A 26,033-nucleotide genomic window follows, 5' to 3' on the forward strand; every position below is an offset into this window, starting at 1 on the left:
CGTGGAAAGGCTCATTGACGACAAGGGCGCATTAACCATTCTTATGTATTATTCTTTGATCTTCATCTAAGGAGCCCGAGATGGCATTCGAGAGGTGGTTTCTCATTTTACCATCATAACAAAGTTATCATCCAAGCAGAAAGTCCATTGACCAGGCTGCTGTTTGCTTTGGGGCCAGTTGCCAGAAAAACAAGTGCAAGGCTGTTTTTTGTTACCCTCAGGGTTAATTTTTTAAAAGTGAATTCCTAACCTCACAAGATAGATTTTGTGTAGGGCTCCATCCCTAGACTCACCAAAAACCACTAATTTTTGTTGTTGTGCTCCAGCTCTTGATTCGAAAGCTGAATCTTCATGTACTGCCTAGAGAGCAGCGTTTTTTATTTCAGTAATTGACAACCTTGCTTCACAAGATCAACCTGAGTGAGGGTGATTGTTCAAAGGGCAAGCAGTAACATAGGATAATCTTTTCAGAGTTGAAGGCAGTTTGAAAGACGGATTGCTATTTTTCATGTGACACTCTTGACATTCTTCTCCAATTGTGCCAACAGTGGGACAAGAAGAAATACAGTTACATAGAATCAGGAGCTAAACATCTTTAAAGCTACTTTCAACTCTTATGCCCACCAATTGTGCCTGATGTAATGAACTGTAACTCATGAAAGCTCATTGAGATAAATGCTGTTTGTCTTTAGGTGCCACTGGACTTTAGATTTTACACAAGGCTACATTTTAAATTAAAATAAAAGAGCCCTTTACATAATCAGTATTTTCTACCATGTAGAGATCAGTGTATTAGCTTAATAAAACATGATCATGTTTGCATTCTCGTTTTTTATGACCTACATTGCTGAAATATATTTTGTGAGGTCATGGTCTTCTAACCAATTTCTTACTTGTCTGGCTGCTTTGGCAGTTGCTTAGTTCCCATTCAAGAATGCAGCATATGAAGCCTTGATATATGTTCAGTTGTAGAACTTTAAAAAAATGTTTTTATCTTAAAAATATGTATGCTGTCTTTCAGGCCTGCTTGAGTAGCTCACAACAATGAAACAAAACCAATAAATAAAAAATCAGGGGGAAAAAACTAACATAATAAAATCAGTCAATAAAACAGCCAATCGAATAAAATAAGTAAAACATATATTAGAAATGCTAACCGAAAAGCTACTGTTCTTTAAAAGAGAGGACTTAAAACCACATGAAATAAATACAGTAGTCTAAAATGATATTAAAAGACCAATGCTAGTAGATCAGTGGTTTCCAGCCTATAGGGCATGAAGTAATTGCAAGGGGTCTATAAATCCATCCATCTTAGACAAGTTCTTACCTCCTTGCCTCTTCTCCCCACCCTTGACTCCGTGGCAGCCATGTCCCCTTCTGGGTCAGCCAGCTAGTGTGCTTCAGTATGGCTATGCCTCTCCATTTGAATCCATCTACTCTGAGCCCCCATCCAGGCAGGTGGCATTGGGCCATCCTCAGCTGGAAGCTTCCAAGTGTGAACTGGCCCAGACAGGGCTGCTTCCCTACTCATGATAAGTACTGCTTCTTATGATAGGCTTGGGTGGGGGCATGTTTATATTTTGCTATTAAGGAGCACTTGGGTGTTAGGTGTAAAAACGTTAAGGCAATTCTCTGTGCCTTTCTTGATGGCCTTTCACTTTCTATAGACATAACTACAGTAATCAGATGCCTTCTTATATGCTCAGGAGATACAAGTTTTCTTACTTACATTTTGTAGACCCACAGTCACCCACACTATTCATTTAGGAATTTCAGCTACAATTGAACAGCAGCCTCCTCCAGTTATAAACTATAACATGATGAACTCCATCCAGAAATGGCTAGAATTGGCTGCAAATATAATTGGAAGATTCTCTTCACTGTTGTTATCCTTATGTTCCCAGTCAAGTTGGGCCAGGGCTGGGGGGAATGCTGTAGTAAGGTCCCAGTCTCAGTGACAGAAGTATACTTTAGTGTCTAAGGTTTATATATTTCCTTCAATTTCTAGGAATCAATATTATTTGCCAATACTATGACCGCACGATCAGTCTCTTTAGATATCCTGTCTTCCATACTTAATATTCCCAGATTACCCTTTGAACATATTTGTGTAAGGGTTGTCTTTGTATCTTTTGGCCTTGAATCTGTCTGTTACTGATTTTCCCTGTATTTCAATAGCTATTGCATAGTGCTGGCCTTTAACCTAGCATCTGATTATCAGCTCTGGCTAAACAAATTCCTGGAGAAGTGGGAGTATGAGAAAAATGCTTTCGTTTTTATAGAGGCTTAATTGGATGCTATTTACCAGGTGAGCTTATTAACCTCCACGCAATAAAAAGCTGCTGCCGCCTACTTCCATATATTAAGCTTTAATTGAGGGGGCAGAACATTTTTTTTGTCAACCCTACTAGCAATCCTACTAGTTTCCTTCCTCCAGAATTGTGCATTATACCTCATTACTTGAACTGCTGTTTGCATCCTAAATTAGGCCTTTGTGAGACTAAGGAAGCTATCCTAAGCAGGTCAATTTGAACACGTAAGGAACACGTAAGAAGGAGTAGGAGGAGTAGGAGTAGTAGTAGTTTGGATTTATATCCCCCCTTTCTCTCCTGCAGGAGACTCAAAGGGGCTTACAATCTCCTTGCCCTTCCCCCCTCACAACAAACACCCTGTGAGGTAGGTGGCGGGGCCTGAGGAAGCTGTGGACTAGCTCCTAAGGTCACCCAGCTGGCATGTGTGGGAGTGTACAGGCTAATCTGAATTCCCCAGATAAGCCTCCACAGCTCAGGCGGCAGAGCTGGGAATCAAACCCGGTTCCTCCAGATTAGATACATGAGCTCTTAACCTCCTACGCCACTGCTGCTCCAACCAGTTTACAACATGGGTATGGGGAGGGCAATTTTCTTCCAGCTGTCCTGATTTATTTTTCTTAAGATCTGTTCCACAATTTGTGTCATGTCCATATTGTTGCACACCTGCCATCTAGTGATGACCTAGTTTATCTTTTTACTCCTCTCAATCTTTTAGATATAACACTGCAAATGGAGCAGAGAGGTTTTGTTCTGTACTAAGACCAAAATCATGTATGCATTTTAAGTGCTTAAATTATGATTCATGAATCTTCAACCACTTCAATTAATGCGCATATCTACAATTCTCAGTCTGCACTTTCCCCACTTTAAGCATCACTGCATTTCTACCATCCAGTGTGGGAGAAGACATTTTTACCTACCTACCCCATATTTCTACCTCAGACTGGACTGCAATTAAACCATGATAGTGTGGAACAGGTAAATTTCTACCCTGCCTCACTGCCATCTCCTTAAATACTCCACCTGTCCCATATTTAGTGTCTGGTTAAACTGACAAACTTGGGGAAAATCTTGTCAGTTTTTTATCCTTTTTTAAAAATGTGAGTATTACTGAACACTGGTGCACATAGCCCCTCCAAGGGGGAAACACTGCAGGAAACGCTCCTCATAGCACTTGGTGACAAGAGAAAAGAGCTAGTGAGCGGTGAAACTGAAAGGCTTTTCTTCAACCATGCTTCTTCACCTAAAGAGCAGAGAAAGGGGAGGAAGGAATTTCTTTCTTTGAAATTCAGGTACCTCTCATTTTTGAACAGGAAAGAGAATGGCTTTTTAAAAAGACATTCTCAAATGCTCAATTCTATGAAAAAATAGACTAAAAAGTGCTTTAAATACAATATATTTGTCCCAGATGCCACAAATACAAGAATGAAATGTAGTTGTAAACCCACTTTCCCCCAATGGCGATCAATTGATTATAAAATTTAATTCAGGTGCCTAAAAATTGCACTGATTTCAAATATTAACACCAACAACCAGAGAGGTTTAAAAGTACTTCAAGTAGTCTATATGGAATGTGTGAATAGCATTCATTAGAACAAATTCTTCTAAAGGCCCTCAGTTGCGTGCCTTATTCTGTGTCAAATCTAATTAGTTTCAGTAGTGCACAAAATATTTAGTTTCATGCATGTTCCTCAGGGAAATAATGTGACTTGAACTGTTGTCTAAAAGGGTCTGGCACATTGTTGTCTTGCACACTGGCCATTCTGCGAGGCATCGGAGGATTTCTCTGACAATAAAACTAATTAAGGCTTCAGTCCCATGCCTACTTGTTTGTAAGTAGGGTTACCAATAGGCTGGAGAAACACAGCCTGTTCCTTTAATAGAGGATCAATGTGTGGAAATGGACAACTGAAGATTTCATGGCATGGAGGAAACTAACCACCTGCTAACATCATATTAAGCCTCTATTAAAAGGAGAGGGGTTTTTTTCAGGCAGTTGGCAATCTTACTTGTACATGAACTGCAGCGAATGCAGTGGGATTTACTGACGTTCAAAGACTTACAAGATTCACTTAGAATACTGTATTCAGAGAAGTCCAGATAGCACTTTTGTTGTTAGTGGTCTAGTGCCAGGTTAAAAAAAATGTATTTTCTTTTGTTTGGGGCTGATTTGTGCTTTATGTTATGGATTATTATCATGTTGTTATTTTCTCACAGAGTTTAGTGTGGCACACTGTTTGAAGCTACCTTAAAAAAATTGATACTCCAGTTAATTTAGAATATAGTTGCAAAGCTGCTGACTGCAATGAAATAATATCACTGTCTGATAATTTATTTCCAAATATAACTTGGCAGGTTGATCCTTAACTTTAAAGAACCAGGTTATAAATTAATAATTTCATATTTTATTATAAGCCACTTGGATAATTTGGGGGGAATGGGGTAGATTTTAATGAGATTGCTTGATTACAATGAATGGCCATAAGTTGGCATGTTCTAGATCCAAAGAACCTGTAATGACTTGCTGATTCTTCAGCAAAACCCATAACAATAATACTTTATAGAATCTACTATCATCTGCTTATAACCTTGGAGATATATTTTTCATCTTGTATTTGATAAGGGTCGTTGATTCAGTTCTGAATGAGCTGGACATGTTTGCAATCAGCTTATGTTTCGTAAAATGCTCTAACACTTACAATGTATTTAAATTCCAATGTAAAAATGTTCACTTCCTATATCCTACACTAAATTCTATGGGATGATTCTCAAATATGATTACTGCTTTCCTAGATTGGACCAGTTTGTTTCCAAGAGAATGACACCTCTGGAAAGATCCCAGTTCAAATCACCATTGACCGTGAAACTGATTTGGGTGAATTTGAGCCAGTTGCACACGCTAGCATACTTCATAGGACTTTCAGGAGAATAAAATGGAGCAGGGAGAACCACATAAATCACTCTGGGTCACCATTATGTGGCTAATCAATGCAATTAAGCCTGTGTTGACTAAACTGAAAACATGTTTATCCATCCTGAACCGAATGGGTTTTTTTACTGTTGAGTTCCTGCAACAAGTTTAATTGATACATGTTCCCAACTTTGCCCTCACTCTTTAGTCCTGTAAAATTAGCTAGACTGGGTGGTTAGGTTTAATTTACTGCAGGCTACCTAGCTTGCAGTCCCAGGAATATTTCTTTGAGAAAACCCGTGATTTTGTTATCTGCTTTCGAATAGTTTTTGGTCAGGATCAGCCTTTTAACAGAAGCAAAACATTGATCCACACACTACCTAACACATAGCAATGTTACGCAGTTGTATACGCTCACAAACACTGGTTTTAAAACACGGAGTCCAATCAGGTTGCCAGCGGCGGATTGGGAAACTGCTGGAGATTTTGGGGGTGGAGACTGGAGAGGGAGGGGTTGATACCTCAACATGGTAAATGCCATAGAGTCCACTCTGCAATTAGCGGCCATTTCCTCCAGGGTAATTGATGTATGTAGCTTGAAGATCAGGAGAAGTGGGAGGTCTCCAGGACTCACCTGGATGTTGGCAAGCCAGTCTGGCAGAAATCGAACATGATATTAAAATTTAATCCTGCTGTTCAGTTAACTCTTTGCATTTTAAACCTTCAGAGCAGCTGCTGGGACAGAGCGAGCTTAAATCTGCTTTTTCGTCCCTCTACAGTAGCCTTGTTATCTAATCTCCTTCCGCTCAGCTTCGCCTCACTCCTGCAGGTGGTTAGAACACAGGATGCCAAATCCTTGCGCCATTCCCTCCTTGCCATAACACTTCGCGGCTGCGTAACTGGGCTGACGCGGGATTTCTGTATTTCGGATGTTTTATTTTTATCCCCCACCCTCCCCGCAGTTGCCGTGTTGAAAGATTTGTTTCTCCCTTCTCTTCTACGTGTGTAAACAGCGGGTTTTCTCGCGGTCGGGGAAGCATTTCAGCCACTGAAAGAATACGAACGGTGGGGGTCGAAAAGTCGTCGTAAGAAGAAGTCCCGGCACCGAGCAAGTGCTGCTGCAGCTACCGCAGAGGAAGTTGGACGCTGGCTGGGCCGGTGAGTGTGCGAAGGGAAGAAGGGAGCGCGCGCGAGTTTGCTCTGCCGAGGGTGGGGTTAGAGGAAGAGGAGTGGGGGGAGAGGCCGTTTGAGCGCGAGGCGGCGGTTGGCTGCGCGCGCGGCCGCTGCTTTCTCACTCGGACGAGGCGGGAGGCGACGAAGGGGCGAGGCGGCTCTTCATTTCCTTCTCCGGCGCCATTTTGTAGCGCAACGAACCAGTGAATAAAGAGCGGCCGAGAACCGACCGTGACAGCAACGGTCGCCTCTGGGCCGGGGATTGCTGGCTTGGTTTCATTGATGCGACAGAAACCCCCCCGGCTGGGAGACGTTCAGAGTGCGGAGGAGACGCAGCTTCGGCGCCGCCCCGGGCGGGAGGTGAGTAGCGGCCTCCTCACGCGTGGGCCGCGGTACCTCCGTTGCCAGGAAGCCCAAAGGCCCGCCGATAGTGAACCGTGAGGGGCTAGAGATGGATGCACAGGCCGCCTGTTTACCAGGCGTCGGAGGTCGGCCCTAATTGGCGCTCTGGGAAGGCTTCATGCCGTGCAAGTCGCAGCACTTCCGTGCCCCGTCCGCGCGCATCCCTTCTTAGGATCTCCCCTCTCTTTTTGTTGAGCTCTTCTCTTGGAGGTTTATTTTACTCAAACGATCTCTTTTGCCGGCCTTGTAAGTCAGAAGAAACACTTGTTTAGAAAAGCGTAGAATGAAGCCTTGCTGCATCCTCCGGGGGGGGGGGGGGCACATTCCCTGGACATCGCTAAAGCGGATTTTGAAAAGTAGGCTTTTCAGCTACAGATTCTATAAAAACTGAGTGGCATTCTGTATTGCTACGATATTGGAATGATTAATTTCAATTCGGTAATCCATTTTATGCACTTAGGGCGGTTGAAGCCGTGAGTTACAACCTGATCCATACTTAACGAAGAACACAACAGTACATAAACGGGCGTAGGACCGAGCTACATGTAACATAGAAGGTCAGGTAGCAAGGAATTTAGCCAAGTGCCAAAAATGCCAAGATATATCCCATATTTGTCCCAAGTGGAAACCCAAAGCTCCTTTGTTTAAGGCAAACTAAAGCTCTGTCCTCTAAATCTCCAAAAGTAAGGCCTAATACAATAGAGTATTTCAAATGGCATACTCTGAAAACTGTCATATTTAGGTAAAACTGTTTTTGCTCAATTAAGCTGCTTCATGTGCACCCATGCATTACAATTTAACTGAAATATGTGCAATATCAAGTGAATAGGTTAAGCATTTAACTATTTCTGTTTCATTACAGTTTTTGGTTAGCATAATGCTCAAGCACAGTTTGAGCTGCACAAGTAAAAATACATTCTTATGGTGCAGTTTAATGTGTGCTATAGCTCTCCATATAGTAAAACGTTCATCCATGAGGCTGAAGTGTACGATGTGTGGCCACAGATTATTCCACGTAGGTCTTCTGTGCACACTATGTCACATAGGCCCCTTCCGCCCATGCAGAATAATGCACTTTTAATCCACTGTCACAATTCTTTGCCTGTGGAGTTTGCTATTCCACACAGTAAAATCCAGCTGCAAAGTGGATTGAAAGTGCATTATTCTGCTTGTGCGGAAGGGGCCATAGAAACATGAGTCCATCTATTCACACTTCTAGTGATACCTATTAATGGTTCAAACCAGACTCATAGTTATACATAGTCCTGTATAATGCGTTGTTTGTGGAACTCTTAGGTGTTCACACTTTACTCATGATTACCAGTCTGTCTATTTCAGTTCTTTGAAGGTAAAAGCTCTGTTCAGATAAAGATTGGGGGAGGGGGCGCACATCCTTACTGTGTACTAAAAATCAGTCTGGTTTCGTGGCAGCACAGTTATATCATTTAATCACCCAGCTCATTGTACTGTGCATTGAAATTTGTTGACCCTTGGAAAAACTGACATATATTACATCAAAATGTTTAAGTTCTGTTGGGATGCCTGGGTGCACAGGAAGCTGTTTAACCACATAGAATAATGTATCTACACGTTACAATTTGCACAGCAAGCTAAAAGATGTTATATGGTGCTTGCAGTTGTACATCCAATTAGTCTAATCTTATCTTGACAAACGTAGCATAGTACACATTTAATAAAATAGTGTAATTTTCCCCACTTCTCTCCTTTGATAGCTTAGCATTTATGAAGTTATTCATAATATGTCTGTGCAGACTGTTGCTTTTGCATTGGCATCTGTTGTCACATCAAGTGACATTGAAAATGTAAGGCTTTGAGCATTCATATACTGAAAGCAAATTAGAACAGATGTTGAAGATTTGCAAGCAGAGAAACTGGGTTGAGTAAAGTTGCTAGCACTGTAAACAAAATTATTTATATTTACTTTATCACCTATTTTAAAGCAAAATTATAGTTTGATTAATTTTGAAAGGTTTTGATTCTTGAAGTATCATTTATATGTTAAAATATGAAGACACAATAGTTGAACCTGATTTTGAGAGTAATAAGTAAAATTCCTGAGTTGTCATAATGCTGATACATAAAGTATTTGTAAGGTTTCACTATGTTGTAAATCTATAGAGGTACCCAAAAGCTTAGATTTCACTCTTGCTCTTTATTGTAGCATAATTTGACAAATTCTTTTGATCATTTCTGGTCTTTATAATTTAAGTAAAACTTTATTCTGTTTGGTGAACAGATCTAAAATATATTAAATATTCTATTTCTATGATCAAAGAGGATCTGAATGTAGCTGTCAAATAAGTTCATTTCTGTCATGTTATTGACACAAATTGGGGGAGAAGTACAGATAAGCCAGTGTTTTAAGTTTAGTGGATACTCTAGCAGGAACAAGATAGAACAGATGTCTGTGATGTCATAGCAAGATAAGTGATAACCATATTTCTAGTAAGGGCCCTAAGCTATGTAGGAACAAAATAATATGTGCTGGGGATGTTAAGGTCTGTATTCTGAAGAAAAGTGTGAAAAATCGGTTGTTGACAAAATCCGGGCTTTCCCTGGGACTACAATGTAAAAATAAAAAGCCAGACAACTTAAGTGGAATTTAACTTGAGTGTTTTTATAGTGGTTTTTTACATGCCTGGTCCGCTGAATCCTTAAGGCTCAATGGCAAGAGTGGCCAATATAATAAAAATTAATAATTATCTGGTTCCATTGATATATTTTTTCAGAAATAAATTCAATTGAATTAAGTAAATGGGATGTTACCTTAACATTTTATTGCATTACAAAAATGCTGACTAAACAACTAAGAACCACATTACCTTAGTGTTTGTTGCTTTCCCCCCCAGAATTCACAATGACTAATGAAGAACCACTTCCAAAAAAGGTAAGCTTGAAATTTTTTACCCTGTTTTATTTTTAAAGTAACAAGTAGAGGGCTAAAAATTGATTACTTTTGTTTTATAGGTTCGCCTCAGTGAAACAGACTTCAAAGTTCTGCCTAGGGAGGAATTGATCTTAAGGTACAATAATTTTCTTTGTATGCATAGTGCATGTTCAATGTTACATTTTGAATAATTTCTGTCTTCATAACATCTAGAAACAAAATTTTTAATTAGTGGAAAGGCCTCATAGCGTTCTAAAACTGAGACAGTAGGTAGGCAAAAATGATCTTTACTCTGCTCATTGAGGTAGAGACTAATAGCCCCATTGAGGGGGAGGGAATCTGCTCTTGGGAGTGGTGAGGAGGCCACACTAGCAGGTTTACTCTCCGTAGGGCAGTCCTTGGGGCATTTGGCCACTGCCCCCAAGTGCATGAACATGATGTAGGATTCTGCAACAATTTTCCTGCACCACCACTGGCGCAGCAAAGGCATGGCTGATGGAGGAACTGACTGTAGTCGGCTCCCTCCTGGTCATTTGCCACTATATGCTAGTGGCAAGCATTTCAGACCTAAGCCAGCAAAAACAGTGTCTTAAGTCTGAAAAGGCTGCTGGGGGCAGGGAGACCTGTTCTCTTTCCAGGCCTCCCCACGCTGATGGGAAGCCCCTCTGGGAGCCGCAGCCAGGCACCTGGCCTGTGGATGGAGCTGCCCATCATTTATTTGGAATGCAGAAAATAATGTGAAAGGCTTAGACTAAGGAAGTTTAGAATATAAAATGTCAATGTTTGCCATCTGTCTAGAAAGCCCCCCTCCAATTGCTGTGCCTCTCTGTTTCTAATAAGTACAGATTATACATTTTCATTCTTTGCTTATTTCTGATGCTTGAAATCTGCTTTAAGTTGTATATGGGAGCTGTCTAGGATTCAGTACCTTATTGGAACAACATCAGTATAGTGACAGATTTCACTTAGGGAAGCCCAAATTCAAATTTTTACTCAGTTACTAAATTTACTTGTTTATCTTAAACCGTTTAATTTCTCCTTCTAAATTACTGTGTACAGTTGGTTGTAATGATACAGTGGAATAACTTCATAGACTGCTCTGAGCATCTTTGTAGATGGACTAGATAAATATGATAAACTAAGTTGGATAAATGGTTATAGTAATGTTAATCTAAGTGCATAATTAATGCTAATTTGCATAGAAAGTATAATGATTTATTGGAAGCAATTTAGTTAAAGTTGGTAGAGTGAATGTATGTGTTTCAGTAGTCTCATATTGTGGTTTTGCCTTTATCATTTTACATTTGAAAAATTTTAATCCTTCATTAGGTGGAAACAATATGAAGCATATGTTCAAGCTCTGGAAGGCAAATATACAGACCTTAACTGTAAGTTGGGACAGAACTTTTACATAAACATTTGAGGAATACTTTGAGAAACAGAAGTTATCTATAAAGTGGTTTCTGGAAGTCAGCAGTTGGACTGTTCATAAGTATGTTCCAGAAGTGATTTATAAGTAGTCTACACATCAATTACAGTGCCATCCAAGTAATGTTTTACCTTTCTGAGTCAGTTGACTTCAAGGGTGTAACTCTGCTTAGGATGGTTCTTTTTTTAATTTTAATTTACCTTAAATGGAAAGAAACAAATGTACTACAAAATAGAACAGTGGTGGCAAGATAAATATCTGTAAAAAGATTTCCAGATATCTAAAAATATGTCAGTGCACAATATCCATTCATGTGTCATGCATTCAGATGTTGATAAGGTCCTCAATCTGTTGGGTTGCTGGAGGTGGGTGTTTATCACCCCAGTGTTGTAACACAAGTCTTTTAGCAGCAGTAAGGGGCACAGAAAGTCTGTTTTTGTTGACTATCAGTTAATGTTTAAGAGACAGGCAAATAGTTTAAATGTACATAAGCATCCTCAAAGATCAGTGAATATTCTAATATAATGTTGATACGAGTACTTACTTTCTCCCCAAAAGACCAAACAACTGAGCAGACCTAAAGCATATGTTTTAAGAGATTTGTCTCGTATATTATAGTGTCAGAAGTTAGACACTCAACGTAGTCCTTTCCTAGAAAGGTACTGTGGTGTCCTTTATATTCTGAAGGATGGCAATGTATGAATAAGTTGGTGAAGGGACCAGAATGTTATCTTCTGCAGGGATGGGGAGGAATGTTGATGATATTGCCAGGTCAGTTGTTCAGCACACTGAAGCTGACAGTCACTTCCCTGTGTAGTTCAAACTACATTGTCATAAGCAGTATATGCTTATTTTACTTAAAGGCATTTGTACATGTATTTCTTAATACTGGTGTGGCTTGCGTTTAAAGTTATGGGTTATCCCAGCCTTCCTTCTTCCTGTCTCCCCCTCTTTCCCGTCACAACTTTTTTGATCATCTGTTGGGTTACTATGGCAACCCACAATGGTAGCTGCATCTTTGCAAGATGGTCTTGTGAGTTAATTATTCCATTTGGATTGCTTAAGGAAGTTGAATGCTGTTGTCCCTCAGGGCTTGGCCACTGTATTAGCATCTCACTTGCTGGTCAGTTCTTTGCGAATAGCACTGTTCTGTTTCTCCAGGCCCCTTCCCCCTCATTTCTCTGCTGTGCTATTTCACTTAGGAATTAGGCAGAAACTGCTATTTCCTGCCCTACAAAAGAAAAGGTTAGTACAGTCGTGAAATGACAACTTGGGATCTGAGCTTGACTGTCTCATATTCCTTGAAGAATTTTAGATCATTTCCATTTGGGTGATCCAAGTCCCGGCATTTCATATTTGAGAACATTGATCTGGTGGCTGAAGTTTGTCGGAATATCCACCTAGCTTGGACGCTCTGGCTGCATTTCACATTGTTCTAGTATTCATGACTGCGAGCTAAACTTCAGAATAACTTACCACGTAATGGATCCATTACTTGCCTTTACAAACAACGGGAGATTTCTGACATTGACCCTGTTGATTGCAATACCCATCTATATTAATGAAGCAGACATCCTTGAAGGCTTTGCCAGTTTAGTTTTTTTAAAGTCCAAAAATTCTTGTGTTCATGTAAAGATGAAGTTTCTGCCCTCTTCAATTTTCAGTTTTGTTTGTAGACTGGCTTTTATATTTGTTCCATTTTATTCACCATTGGTCATCAAACGTGGATTTGCTTCAATTATATGAACGCATTCCAACAAACCTTCATATTATAAATTACAGTGGAACCTCGGTTTTCATTGCCTGTGGTTTTCATCAGTTTCGGTTTTCATCAATTTTTTTAGTGAAAAATTTGTCTCGGTTGTCATCGATTTGCAGTAAGGTGCATGGGTTTGTGGAGAAAAATCACCCGGACAAAGCTGTTGCAGGCTGTGTCTTACCCCATTTCAGACAAATCTTAAAGAGGCATCAGAAACAGACCTCTTTGGACAGTTTTCTGATGCAACATTGGTCCACTGGCTCTGAAGCTGGTCCTAGTGTTATTGTTTGTTACTGTTTTCAGCATTAAACACTATGTTTATTCACCAAAAATGTGTTTTTGGTATGTTTTTTGGAGTGCCTAGAATGGATTAATTGGATTTACATTGATTCCTATGGAAAAGTTTGCCTCGGTTTTCATCGGTTTCGGTTTTCATCGATTCTTTTTGGACAGATTACCAACGAAAACTGAGGTTCCAATGTACTAATGAAAAATGGGTGGCTACACTGCTCTGTCTCCTTGTGATTTCAGTTATTTGAGCTCTTTAGAATACACTCAAAATTATCCCTCTGGAGATACCAGTTCAATAAACACTTGCCTGCCAGCCTTGGGATTAATACTGTGAACAACACTTGTGGACTAATGGATAGTACAGGTAACCATGTGAGGCCTCTAGAGTATAGTTAGCAGGCGAGTTTCCTAAACAGTTCAGTTTTGAGTTTGTTTTTTAATTGGTGTGAACCTGCTGACTGAATTTGAAATGAAAAGGTTTAGATTTTTTCTGCTTGCAAGGGCTAAATATTTATTCCCTAATGTTAACAAAGGATTTTCTTTCTACTGTTGTAGCAATGGTAGTGGTGACAAAAATAGATTTATGACACTTTAAAAACTACCAGATTTAATACAGAACAAAACCTTTAAGTAAAAGAATTCACTTTGTCTGATTTCACAGTACCTTCAACTAATCCTCTCCCCAACAGACAATTTATAACATGCGTTATCAAACAGAAATAATGAAATTGCAAAACGTAATGCAATAGTTATATAAGTAAGAGAACAGAAAAGCAGCTACAGATGGCTCCGCTTTCACTAAAACAGGCCAACAATTGTGACCAAAGTATTCTGTACACGTACATGTATGCCTACATAACCTCCTAAGCAAATACTACTTTTAACTGGGTTCATGCCTCGGACCTAACAACACATTTAGAACCTGTTACACAAGTAGCCTGATTTATTAGGTTCTAGCAGTTTTTCTACTGCAAGAGTCAACCACTGAGCATAAAAACACCAACAATAGCTGCTTCTGGAAATCCACAATGTTCTAAAGGTCTAATGAGATAAGAGAATCTGGCATACTGTGAAACTCCATTTTCACTGCTACCTTTCAAGTCACAACATGCATGGCAGCAGGAGGAAGAATATATCACAGCCACTAACACAGGAGTCACTTTTTGTGTACGGGAAATAATATCCCCTTGGCAGAGACAGGTTACTCTTTTAATGCTGTCATGTTCACCCAGCTTTTCTGTTTCTCTCTCCCATTCCCATGAATGGCTTGAACCAATTTAAAAAAGGAAGATTGGGAAAAGTTTTGATCAACTTAGTATTGCCTCTTCTTGTTCAGAAAAAGCAGAATATTTAACATCTTGAAAGGCTTATGCTAATAACCTTTTTCCATTTAAAATTAGCTAATGATGTAACTGGATTGAGAGAATCTGAAGAAAAGTTGAAGCAACAGCAGCAAGAATCTGCTCGAAGGGAAAATATCCTGGTGATGCGTCTAGCAACGAAGGAACAAGAAATGCAAGAGTGTACCGTAAGTGAAATTGTTTAAATGGTTGGAGAGCAAAATGTTTGCATTGACACTTGTTTACTCAAGTGGATTTGATAAATACAAAAAGTGAGCTTGATTGCCTAGCTGTGGATTATATTGGAAAGAAGGACTGAAGTATCATTGCGTTTCTTTGCCCCTTTGCATATTGGCAGTGGTTAGGCAGGTGTTTCCAACTGTATCTCTTTTTATTCTCAGTGTAATAGGATTTCAGATTGCCAGGTCTTAGCCGAGGATATATTATCTGTATGAATTTTGTCCCCTTGTGCGAGAGAGAGAGAACTTTATTGTCATTGTGCACGCAATTATATTAAAGTATAGAAAATATTGAGAATGAAGTTTCTCTTGTCAAGTCGAACTTTCCTGCCTCTTCCCTTCCACTGCACCCTGCTGCTTAGAAAGCACTGCCCTTAGGATTCTGGAAACTTCCAGGATCAGCATAGGAGGATAGTACCTGTTCTTACATGAACCAAGGTTCTTTTGTAATTGTGAAATTTACTATTTACATAGCACTCTCACTACTTAACATTGTCTCAACAATACAAAAACCGTACAGTGTGTGACTATTACCATATTGGAGGATTAAGCTATGGGACAAAGATGAGTTTGTTTGAAGCTCTTTAGTGAATTTGTGACAGCATTGATATTTGAACATAAGGTCTCCTGGTCCACTGGTCAATCACTTGGCCATTATATTAGATCTTAGTTGGAATTTTCTATCTAATTACTTTAAGATAATCTGAACAATATCTTAATTCAGTGATGGAGCAAACAAAAGTGTTGCACTGTTCCGTAGGGGATACTTAGTGATTATACTTCAGATTCGTTTTTATTGGGGGGGGGGGTGTTCAGTCCTTTTCAGAAAACCCCCAATTGTAACACCTTTAAATGTAGCGTAGGACTTTCAGATTAAGCAATTTAAGGGCACATGCAACATTATTAAGACAGGCAATAATTTTTCTTTCATTTTATGTAGAATCAGATCCAGTACCTCAAGCAAGTCCAGCAACCGAGTGTCGCTCAACTGAGATCAACAATGGTGGATCCAGCCATCAACTTATTTTTCCTAAAAATGAAAGGTGAACTGGAACAGACTAAAGACAAACTGGAACAAGCCCAAAATGAACTGAGTGCCTGGAAATTTACACCTGATAGGTAAACAAAACATACTCCCCAGTCAAGACTTCCCTGACAGAGAATGCTTTGGTGGGACAACCACGTACTCGTTTCCACACCAAGACTCAGACGTTTTGAGCCAAAAGCCACATTCTTACACTGTCCAGCTTGTAATGCTTTATGTAAACTTACCAGATGAACCTTGTGTTTCAGCTTTTTTTCTCCCCCCTTGATTCAGAGGCCTGACAGCGTCGGACTATTCTGAAGAAGTGGCCACCTCAAAAGTGTCCTTTCTAGAACATGTAGACATTTTCAAAGTGGTTCTATTTGAAGAAAATAGAGAGAGAAGCAGAAGTCTTAAAGTCTGCGGCACACTGTGTCTACAGACAGATTGGAGGAGAACCTAGAGATTTTAAATCATGAATTGATCATGTCAAATTCAAGTAAAACCTAAAAGTGGAATATGCCTCGCTCTTAACACTAAACCTAGTGACTTAGAGACTGATTAAGTCAGTTCTGCCATTAAGACTGTGGACTTCCTCCTTGTTCACTGAACTGCTGGGTCAAAACTCAATGAGGTGAATTTTGCTTAACGATATTTGGTAATCAGCTTTGGATAGTTATGAAAACATGCAAACAGTCAGCATTGGTTTTCTTAGGATTTGGGCTCCATAGGACGTCAGTGAACCTTGTTATGGTTTTTAATAACAACTTGTTCTGTGGATGGCTGGCAATATGTGAATTCATAAATTTAGTGCTGTATGAACGTTTAGTTGCAGTTTAATTGCATCTTTTTACATTGTTAAATCAGACATGTTCATGCTTGATCACAACTAGCATATATATTTTTTTAAAGTTGTGATTATTTTACTTCCATTTACAATTTTGTCCTGAGGAAGAATATGCAGACTATCCAAAGTGCATTACTGGCAGTTCCTGTCAGTGCTGGTATGTGGCTTTCTGCACTTTTATATCACATGTGCCTTGAAAATAGTTATAATGCATAGTGCAGGGGATACTGCCAGTTCTACTGCTGTATGTGAAGTTTTTGGGGGATGAATTTAAAAGCATGAACAGCAGGCTAAATCTTGTCCTGTTTTCTTAAAGATATGCTGTGGAAGCTAATTGTAAGCACCTTACTGGTTGGCATCAGTTCAGAAGATTCGATGCCTGCTGATGTCTCTTGCTTTTTTGTCCCAAGTTATTTCCAAAAAGTAGTATTGTGAGACACTTAGGGTGGAGAGAACTGACATTGTTTAGACCGCCATAACACTTGTGTATTCTTAACTCATTTAGATGGGGTTTAGTAAGAAAATGCAACACTTTCATTGGAGATAAAATTTCAGGACAAAAATGGCTAACTTGCTTGTTCCTGCATTCTAAATACAGTATTCATTACATCTGATTTATATTTAAGATACTTTGAAGTAAACTTTAGCTTTGCTTTAGATCATCATTGCAGCATGAAATGTGGTGGTATGTGAATCCTTTTATCTATTAGTTGATATACTTCGAAAGAAAACGTTACATAATTCATAAAAATCATTGTCTGAAAACTACTTTGGTATGATGGTGTAGAAGAATAAAGATCTAGCATCAAACAGAGGTAAGACTTTCACAGTAAAAACAAAACAAAATCTGTCTTGGTATGTTGCAACTGACTTTGTAAACCTTGCTGAATGTGTTGTTCAAAAGTCATTCTTAGGTCTGTGTTCCTTGTGGTTTGTCATACAGATTATTTGTAAAATCCAAGTTAAGCAAATGATTTCATGTTCGAATATGAAATGGCAACTTAAAATATGTTTAGGTTCTTAACAAGGTGTTTATCTGAGAGTTGCTTTTACCATGGTTACTTGAAATGAGTCTGATATGCATAGCATATCTCCACTTAATTGGTGTGAAATTGCATTGCCTTAGATTTATTTGCTTTGAATTGCACAGTTGAATTGGCTATGTCTTCGAAGAACCCAGACATAAGTCTTTAATGGTTACCCTTTCAAGGTATATTTCCCTTAAGGAGTTTGCTTTCTGAATTCATTGCCGCAGCACTTGTGACTGTTCCACACTATTAAAGAGACTATAGAGTGTCATAAGGTAAAATTATGGTGTTTACGTAACACTTTTTATGGGTTGATACCTATGCCAATCTGTTCTCAAAACCCTACTCTATTTCAAAAATTCAAATTCTTGTATTTCATTGCCCTCGGTGACAAATCTCTTGAGTACAGTAGGGGGGAAATATTGAATTTCATTGTTACTGTAAAGGCATAATACGTAGTATTTAACAGTGATTTTAACAGAACTAGTAAGGTTAATTACTTAACAGTAAACATTTTTATCTAAATACACTTTGTTTTGTTAAATTGGTAGCATTTACACAGCAGTATGGCATCACAGCTCTGAGTCTTACTATAGCTTAGTTATTGTTCTTGCCTTTATCATCTGTTTAATCCTAAAACAATAGTAGTAGTTTTTTGGTGATTAAGTGTGACAGACATTTGGTAAGTTTGAAACTGATTGCGTTATAAGCAACCAAATGGTTGTGTAGAACGTAGTTGTAATAAATGTTGAGCTGTATGAACAGAGCAGGGCTTTCCTCCTATCCCTGCAAAGTTGCATCTGCAAATCAGGGATTTTAAATAGCGGAATTGGAGGTGGCAAGAGAAACTGCAGTAGGAAGGGAAATGGCAAAAATCAGGGCCCTCCCCCCCTTTTCTGCCTGTGCAAGGGAACCATTGCATCCAAATCTAAGAATTAAAATTTTCAGAGAAACTCTCAGGGGCCACTGACCAATATCCAAATAATAGTACAACTAGTTCTGAGCTCAAATGTTTTTTTACTTAGAGATCTGCCTGGTATGATACATGGCGATTCAAAAGAAGTTTATTCCTTGTTTTGGGTTCTAGCTGTGGAAAAAAATCACCGGGCTTACACAAGCCACTTCTGTAAGCCTAGTCAACTTGTTTGGATGCCAGCCACAAGTTTCAAGTGCTAACGGGAGCTTTCTAACCATTTTCTACACAGTTATCTGGCCCATACTGAAAAAACAAGTGTATGCCACAATGGGTAACAAATGCTCTTGTGTATTTTATATGTACATGTTGAGACCCCACAATTTGCAGTGGGTTCTATGTTCCTGCAGCAAAATAGATGTGCATTTGTCATGCATTATGGTGTATAGTTTGCTTTCATATATTAAAGTGCCACCCTTAGAAAAACTGCTTTCACACAATAGCCTGTCACTTGCATGCAATTAAAAAAATCAGGTGTTCTATGCACAACAAATTAATTGTTAATGATTGCAACTCGTTATAGAAATGCTGTGTGGAATCCATCTGTGCTGACATTGGAGTGGTGAAACCATTATCTGACGTTACAATTTTTGATAGGTATTCATGCGTTTGCACGAAACAAGGATTTCACAAGTATAATTATATTGCTTTGATTATATGGGTTTTATATGATTTAAGCTTCAAGAATCTAGTAATATAACATAGGTAAAATAAACGGTTGCTCCCCTTATAAACAACAACTTCTTGAAGGAATAATGTTAAGAAAGCAGAGTAATGGTAAAAAAGCAGGAAATTGGTCAGATATTGCCCAGTACTCAGTCTTGTTCTGATATATTTTTTTGACAATCAAAATTTGTCTCAAACTTTGAATAGTGCAGTTTTAATTTGCCCTAATAGTAATGTCTAATTAAATTATGAAACTGAACATGCTTTTGTTACTTTAGCGAAATGAGGATATTGCATTTTTAAGCTATAAAGGAGGTGGAACATTCGAATGTAATTTTATCTCCCGGCTAGCCCACTATATTAAGAAGTATTTGAATGCACAAAGTTGCCATCATACCATTGGTACATCTAACCTGGCATTGTCTAATCTGACTGGCAGCAGGTTTCCAGCATTTCAGGTGGAGGTTTTCCCAACATTCCTGCTTGAACTGTAATTGGAAGTGCTAGGGATTGAATCTGGTATCTTCAGTATGGAAAACAAACTCTACAACTTTCATCTTTTGTTAATGCCAAGTCTCATAATGTTTGAAACTGTAGTTTTGAAACATGAAATAGTTATGCGTGTATAATTAGCTTGGCAAAATTGAAAAATACATTACCGTGAATTTTGAGCAGCTTTTTTATCCTTGGCCTGAACAAATTATATGAACCAAACCACACATGAATACTTGCAAAGTCTGTATATGGCTCTAAGTGGTTGTAACATTTATGCAAAGACAACCAGTTATTACAGTAATTAGAAATGGTGCACTGATTAGGAATTATTTGTACACTAACAGTGTACAAGACCATAGTCTTAACACACTCTTGTTTAATGGTCCTTTGCCAATTGTACTGCAGTGCCCCCAACTATTCCTGGTAAGTCTTAAGGTGTCATGCATTTGCATGTATACAGTGACCACTCTTCCCTGACTCCCATGTGTGATACTACTCTTGCTGGTAGTAGCCTTCATCAGGGGCAGGTTGAAGAGAATTTAGCTGCTGGGTGCATATATAGATGTAAGACAGATTACAGTGTATCAGTGTACATAAGTACAGACTTGCAGGTGTATGCAAGTGCAGACAGATTATAATGTATCAAACAGACAAGATGTATTGCAACATGCTTGTATACAGTCAGTGCACATTGTGAATCTTGGGTTGGGAGATAAATAGTTAAGGAAGGCTACAATACAGTTAGGAGCCTCTGCTAAGATGGCTGGGTTACATGCACAACCTTCTTTTCCTATTGGTACTCCATACTTACCTTCCTAAATTTTTTCCCTTCCTGTCCTGATGATGTTCAGGTATACAAGTGAGTATTGTGAAACTAGTAAAGCACCTTCATGCATTATAATATTAAAATCATGGAATTATGCATACATTATGCATACATTTTGCTAGTCATAATTAAGATTCTGGGTATACAGCTGAAGTTGGTTTTATGAGTGCAGGCAAGTCAGAGAATGCAATTGTATCCAAACAGTCTTTTCCTGACCCCCTTTTTCTGGGAGGACAACAGTCTATCCTAAGAAAATTATTAAATATTAAAATTCCAGTGGTCAACTGATCTTAATTAACACTTTGGTCACTTAAATATTCGGCAGAAACACTTGCCTGTCAGTTTCATTGAATGAGGATGGAAAATCTTGTGGGAGAATTACCGTAAAACTTGCAGAAATGAAGTTTCCAGTGAGTGCTTTTAACAAGGGAGATGAGAGAATTTTTGTCTTCTTTTTGTGATGGATGGCTCTTTCCTTTACAGCCAAACAGGCAAAAAGTTAATGGCGAAGTGCCGAATGCTTATCCAGGAGAATCAAGAGCTTGGAAGGCAGCTGTCCCAAGGACGTATTGCACAACTTGAGGCAGAGTTGGCTTTACAGAAGAAATATAGTGAGGAGCTTAAAAGCAGTCAGGATGGTAAGGGATTTTTAAAAAGACAATAGAAAATTGCCTTGTATTTGTGTAGGCTTTATTAACTCATGTCATTATACCAGTATTAACCATTCCTGTGCAAGCACTGTGGAGTAGAAAGATGTAGCTCATGTACACTAATGTCTTAAATAAGAAGTACAAAATAATTATACACTGCTTTCAGAATATTTGTTTCTTAATGAGATCATTTATAGTTTGCTTTTAATATTTAAAGTAAAATGGCTAATATCCAAAAGGAAGATTCCTTTTAGGTAGTGCCCTGTGTCCTTAACTCTCTCACTTCATAGTTGCTTTGCACCTCTGCATTTAAAACCAGTTCTGTTCTGTTTGGTTTTTGTATTGCTTTCTCAGTGTTCTTTAAATTATAAAATACTCCAGGCAAGTTATGGGAAAAACTTGAAATGAATAAAAGTAAAAATCAAAACAGTAACTCAAAGCAGTCAGTACCATTCAAATGATTGTTAAAATCCCAGATGCAGAAACAATCTGGTTCTCTTCTGGAACAGATGTGTTCAAGAATTCTAGTGACGAACCCGTACCTATGCCAGTCATGGCTTCTGATGGAGGGTACCATAGTTAGGTTCTACAACCGAAAATTTTGAGTTTAAACCTTTATTGGATTACTTTAGCTGTATTGCCACTGTTAATTCTCAATCTTTAAGATCTACCCCCAGCTTTTTAGAACTGTAGACCACAAGTTTTTAACTGCTGAAAATGTGTATTTATAGCTAGTTTTGTGATAAATGATATTGACATGTTTTTAAATATATGGACTACTTGTGCATCCAAGGGTGCTTTGTATTTGCTATAAGTACAGCACTTTCCATTGCTATACTGCAAAAGGCTTTTGAAACAGTGTTTTTGCAAAAGCAGATTGTGATACAGAATATGCCTGCTTTTGGAATGAGGAACAATATATAAAAATGGTACTGAAGCAAGAAAACTTTTGGGTGACTGAAGCAGTTCCCAGGAGCCTGACCACTATTTAGTTTGTAAATTTTGCTGTGTTCCAGTTCTGTTTATATTCTAAAAAGCCATTTACACTACCTAAAAGGAGACTTCCAAAATTAAAGTGAGTATTGCACTTGTGCTTGCATACGTGTGTTGCCTTTGGGTTAATATAGTTGCATGATTTGCAGTAGAGACATCCAGGCATTTGATAAAATGTTGTTTGCATTCAAGCTGCTTATATTCTACAGCTCATAAATTTTTCTTTACCACCACAGCATAGAGAGGAATCTTGGTTTGTTTCATGGTTACTTAGAAAACTTTTAATCAGAAATTGTTCTTTGAACAATTTTATTGTTTCTGACCCTATACAGGATTGTTGGTATTTAAGTAAAAGTCCTCATAATCTGATAGAATTTCCTTACATGTCAATTGCAAAAACATTGAACAACTCTGTTATTTTGAATTGAAAATATCTCCCAGGTGTGTATGTGACCATAATTCAGAAGGATATTACCTAAAATCTGCCAAAGAAGCCTATATTTTTTCATTGGTATTGAACAGAAGTGAAAACCCATGTTAATTGGGGGTGGGGGGAATTAAAATGTTGGAGAGCCCAGACAGATGTGTTTTAATAAGTGAGAGGTTTTTCTTACTGAAAATATATAGTATGAAGATTTTATGCAAGGTAGTCTGTCTCCAGCATTAAATAACAGTATGTTGTCTATGCAGTAGATACATACAATGTATTGTCAGACTATTTCTGTATAAATAACACATTTAAGTTTTACATACATTTTTTCTTATTTTTTTAACATTCGTTCCTACTTCTCAGATAACATAAATTAAGATACATGGTGCAGAAGTTTGTAGAACTTTTTAGTATTGGGTATATTTGCAGTTTTGCATATAGAAAATTAAGGCATTTACGGCCCAATCCAGAGTGTGGACACCAAAGGGAGTTGTCAAGGGGGCGGGGCCCTACACTGGTGGATTTGCCCTCTCTGGGGCACTTAACCTGGTGGAGGGGCAAATCTGCTGGTGGTCCTTCACAACAGCCTGATACGACACAAAGCGCTATCAGCACCCTTGTGTCCCCAGCAGCATGGTGGGAGTGTTCCAGAGGCGTTCCCGGGGCTGGAACTGACCTTAGTCAGTTTCCACCCTCACTTTTCCTCCCAGAATGCTGGTGCCTGGGTGGCTTTTGGGTGGCTTAAGCCCAATGGAGGGCTTTTCAACAATGGGGAGCAGGTTTGTTTTTTTAAAATATGACTCCTCATGCTGCCGAGAAGCCCTCTTGAGGTGATAAGATGGTGCCACAAAGGCACTATCCCTGACCACCCCAGGGCTCCAAATTGTGCCACTATTCTTAAATATTATTTGACATTTTTAGCAGTGTTATTGACAGTAAGGATTGCCTGTGGGTTTTATTGTATTAAACAAGACTCCCTTCTCCTACAATTTACAAAATATAATTTCATTTAAAACATCCCAATTACATCGTATCCAGTTAGCAACCATTTGAAATACATTAACATTAACTTTTAAAAGTGCCAAAATCAAGTAAAATAAAACAGATTGCACATGCGTCCACAGCATTTACAACCAGAAAGCACTAGGGTTAACCATATCAGATAAATGTGCTTTCAAAGTAGTCTGCATCAGATTATTTGAAGGGCAGTGGATATGCTGCAAAGAGAACCTGTAAGGGTTGGAAATCCAGAACCTGTGCAATTTCCAAGAAGGCTCTGGTCATGTTATTTATCTGCCAAATCTTTGAATGTAGTAGACATAAAGTAGTATTTCTCTACATGCTCTTGGCATGTAGGCAGATTTATAGTGTAGCAGAAACACCATGAGTTGCTTCTCTGAAGGTAGTAGTACAGTGATTAAGAGCACCTGCACAGTCCTGTGTTTCTTGTACTGAAGCAGAGGATTCCTGCTCTGAAAAGACTTGGCATATAAATCAATAGATTGTGCTGTTCATATGTCATACAGATATTCTCAATTTACGTACCTTATTCAATACATGAGGGTATTTTTGCAGAAGTGATAAATGCATTATAAATTAGAATAGCATACAGTTTAAAGGTACATAACCATAATTGATGAGGAAGAGACATATAACCATGCAAATCCTGGAGATTTTTTAAAGCAATAGTATTATGTTTTCAGACATAATTGTAACAGGGAGAAATATTTTCTTGGGCCCTGTACTAATTGCAAAATTCAGACCCAGGTACAAAATTCCTTACATGTGGATTTGCAGAGACCCTTCCAATGAATATAATCATTTTGCTTGGCTGTAGTATTTTTGTTGTTGCATTGAGTTTTGTTATTCTTTTTGTTTAGGTACATTCAATCTACTCAGTTACTAATTGTGGCAGGACTCTTCAAGGGAAATAAAAATTATGAATTTGCTTAAGAATCATAGGTGTGAGTGAGGGACATATACCTTATACAAAATTCAAGAATGTTGTTATGTAGAGGTTGGGTGACCATGTGATACAGATGTGAGCTATTAAGTGTGTGCTCCAAATATGTTTTTTTCTATATAGAACTGAATGATTTCATCATCCAGCTTGATGAAGAAGTAGAAGGTATGCAGAGTACCATTCTAGTCCTACAGCAGCAGCTGAAGGAGACTCGCCAGCAGCTGGTTCAGTGTCAGCAGCAGTCCCAAACCTCAGCCCCAGGTACCAGCAGGACTCCGAATTCTGAACCTACAGATCAGGGAGATGTCATGGGCAAAGACTGCAGTCGTCTGGCTAATGGACCAAGCAATGGCAGCTCTTCCCATCAGAGGACATCTGGGCCTGGTTTTTATAGAGAGGGCAGTGGAACAGAGGATGATTTCCCACCCTCACCAAGCAATGGTAATAAGCTTTCCAACCACTCTGAAGATAGAACTGGCAGAGGATCTGGTAGCTATATAAATCACTCAATGCACGGTACGAGAGTGTAGACTCTCCCTTTGGTGGTGAGATTCCTCTTGTTCACTGGTCAGGCAGCACAGACTCCAATCATGGTCCTCTGGGAAGGAAAAAAATGATCAGATGTGAAAGGTAACAGAACTGCGGGGTCTCGTCATGTTCAGAATGGTTTGGACTCAAATGTAAATGTACAGGGTTCAGTTTTGTAACACTTTTCTGCAACATTTTTATATAGTGTCATTAAAATTGGGAGAAGAAACTGTCCAGAACTGTTCAAATTAGTGCATATATGTCACAATTCTGCCTTTGTGGTTTTTTTGCTTCAATACCTCTGCCACTTCTGAAATTTTAACAATTACGTTGAATGTTGCTAAAAGGATGTTTGTGTAGGCTCAAAGTATTTTTTGAGTTAATGTGAAGTTGAAAATGGAATTTATTTCCAGGTATAACAAAATGATGTCTGTACAAATTTGTGTATACCTAGAATTTGTACTGTGTAAGGGCATTCCTTACTCATACTGTTATAACACTCTAAAGGTTGCCATATAGCATCGTTGTGGGTCCTTGACTGCCATCATTTGCTAGTACAGTAGTTCCATAACTAGAGGCACTAGGTAGAAGGAGGTCTACTGTAGTGGTTTGTGAACTCAGGTTTGCCACATCACATCTGTCATTGTTCCCTCTTTAGTTGTGAATGTTTAAGAATTTTGTGTGCATAGTTACTCGGTTTAAGAACTGTTGTATCCTGTTAATGCATATTGCTCTGTGACTCCAATATTATCTTACCTGTACTGACCAAACCTAAATAAAGATTTTTAATAATGTAATTTAGTCCCCATGAATTTTTCCTATGAGTATACTTAATCTGAGTTTTCC

The 26,033-nt window shown here is 38.7% G+C and overlaps 1 protein-coding gene across 1 annotated transcript; it reads left to right on the plus strand.

Annotated features, from left to right (window-relative positions):
* Positions 1-6,507: 6,507 nt before the first annotated feature.
* On the plus strand, positions 6,508-25,984 carry LOC125428178 (WT1 associated protein). The gene is given in 10 exon segments (XM_048487909.1): positions 6,508-6,756; positions 9,669-9,706; positions 9,787-9,842; positions 11,036-11,094; positions 14,586-14,713; positions 15,705-15,883; positions 21,107-21,261; positions 24,783-25,160; positions 25,163-25,275; positions 25,277-25,984. Coding segments are annotated over 9 exon segments (1,188 nt in total). The 5' UTR covers positions 6,508-6,756; positions 9,669-9,676; the 3' UTR covers positions 25,367-25,984.
* Positions 25,985-26,033: the final 49 nt, after the last annotated feature.

Source organism: Sphaerodactylus townsendi, linkage group LG01 (assembly GCF_021028975.2).
Source record: "Sphaerodactylus townsendi isolate TG3544 linkage group LG01, MPM_Stown_v2.3, whole genome shotgun sequence".
Classification (NCBI taxonomy): domain Eukaryota; kingdom Metazoa; phylum Chordata; class Lepidosauria; order Squamata; family Sphaerodactylidae; genus Sphaerodactylus; species Sphaerodactylus townsendi.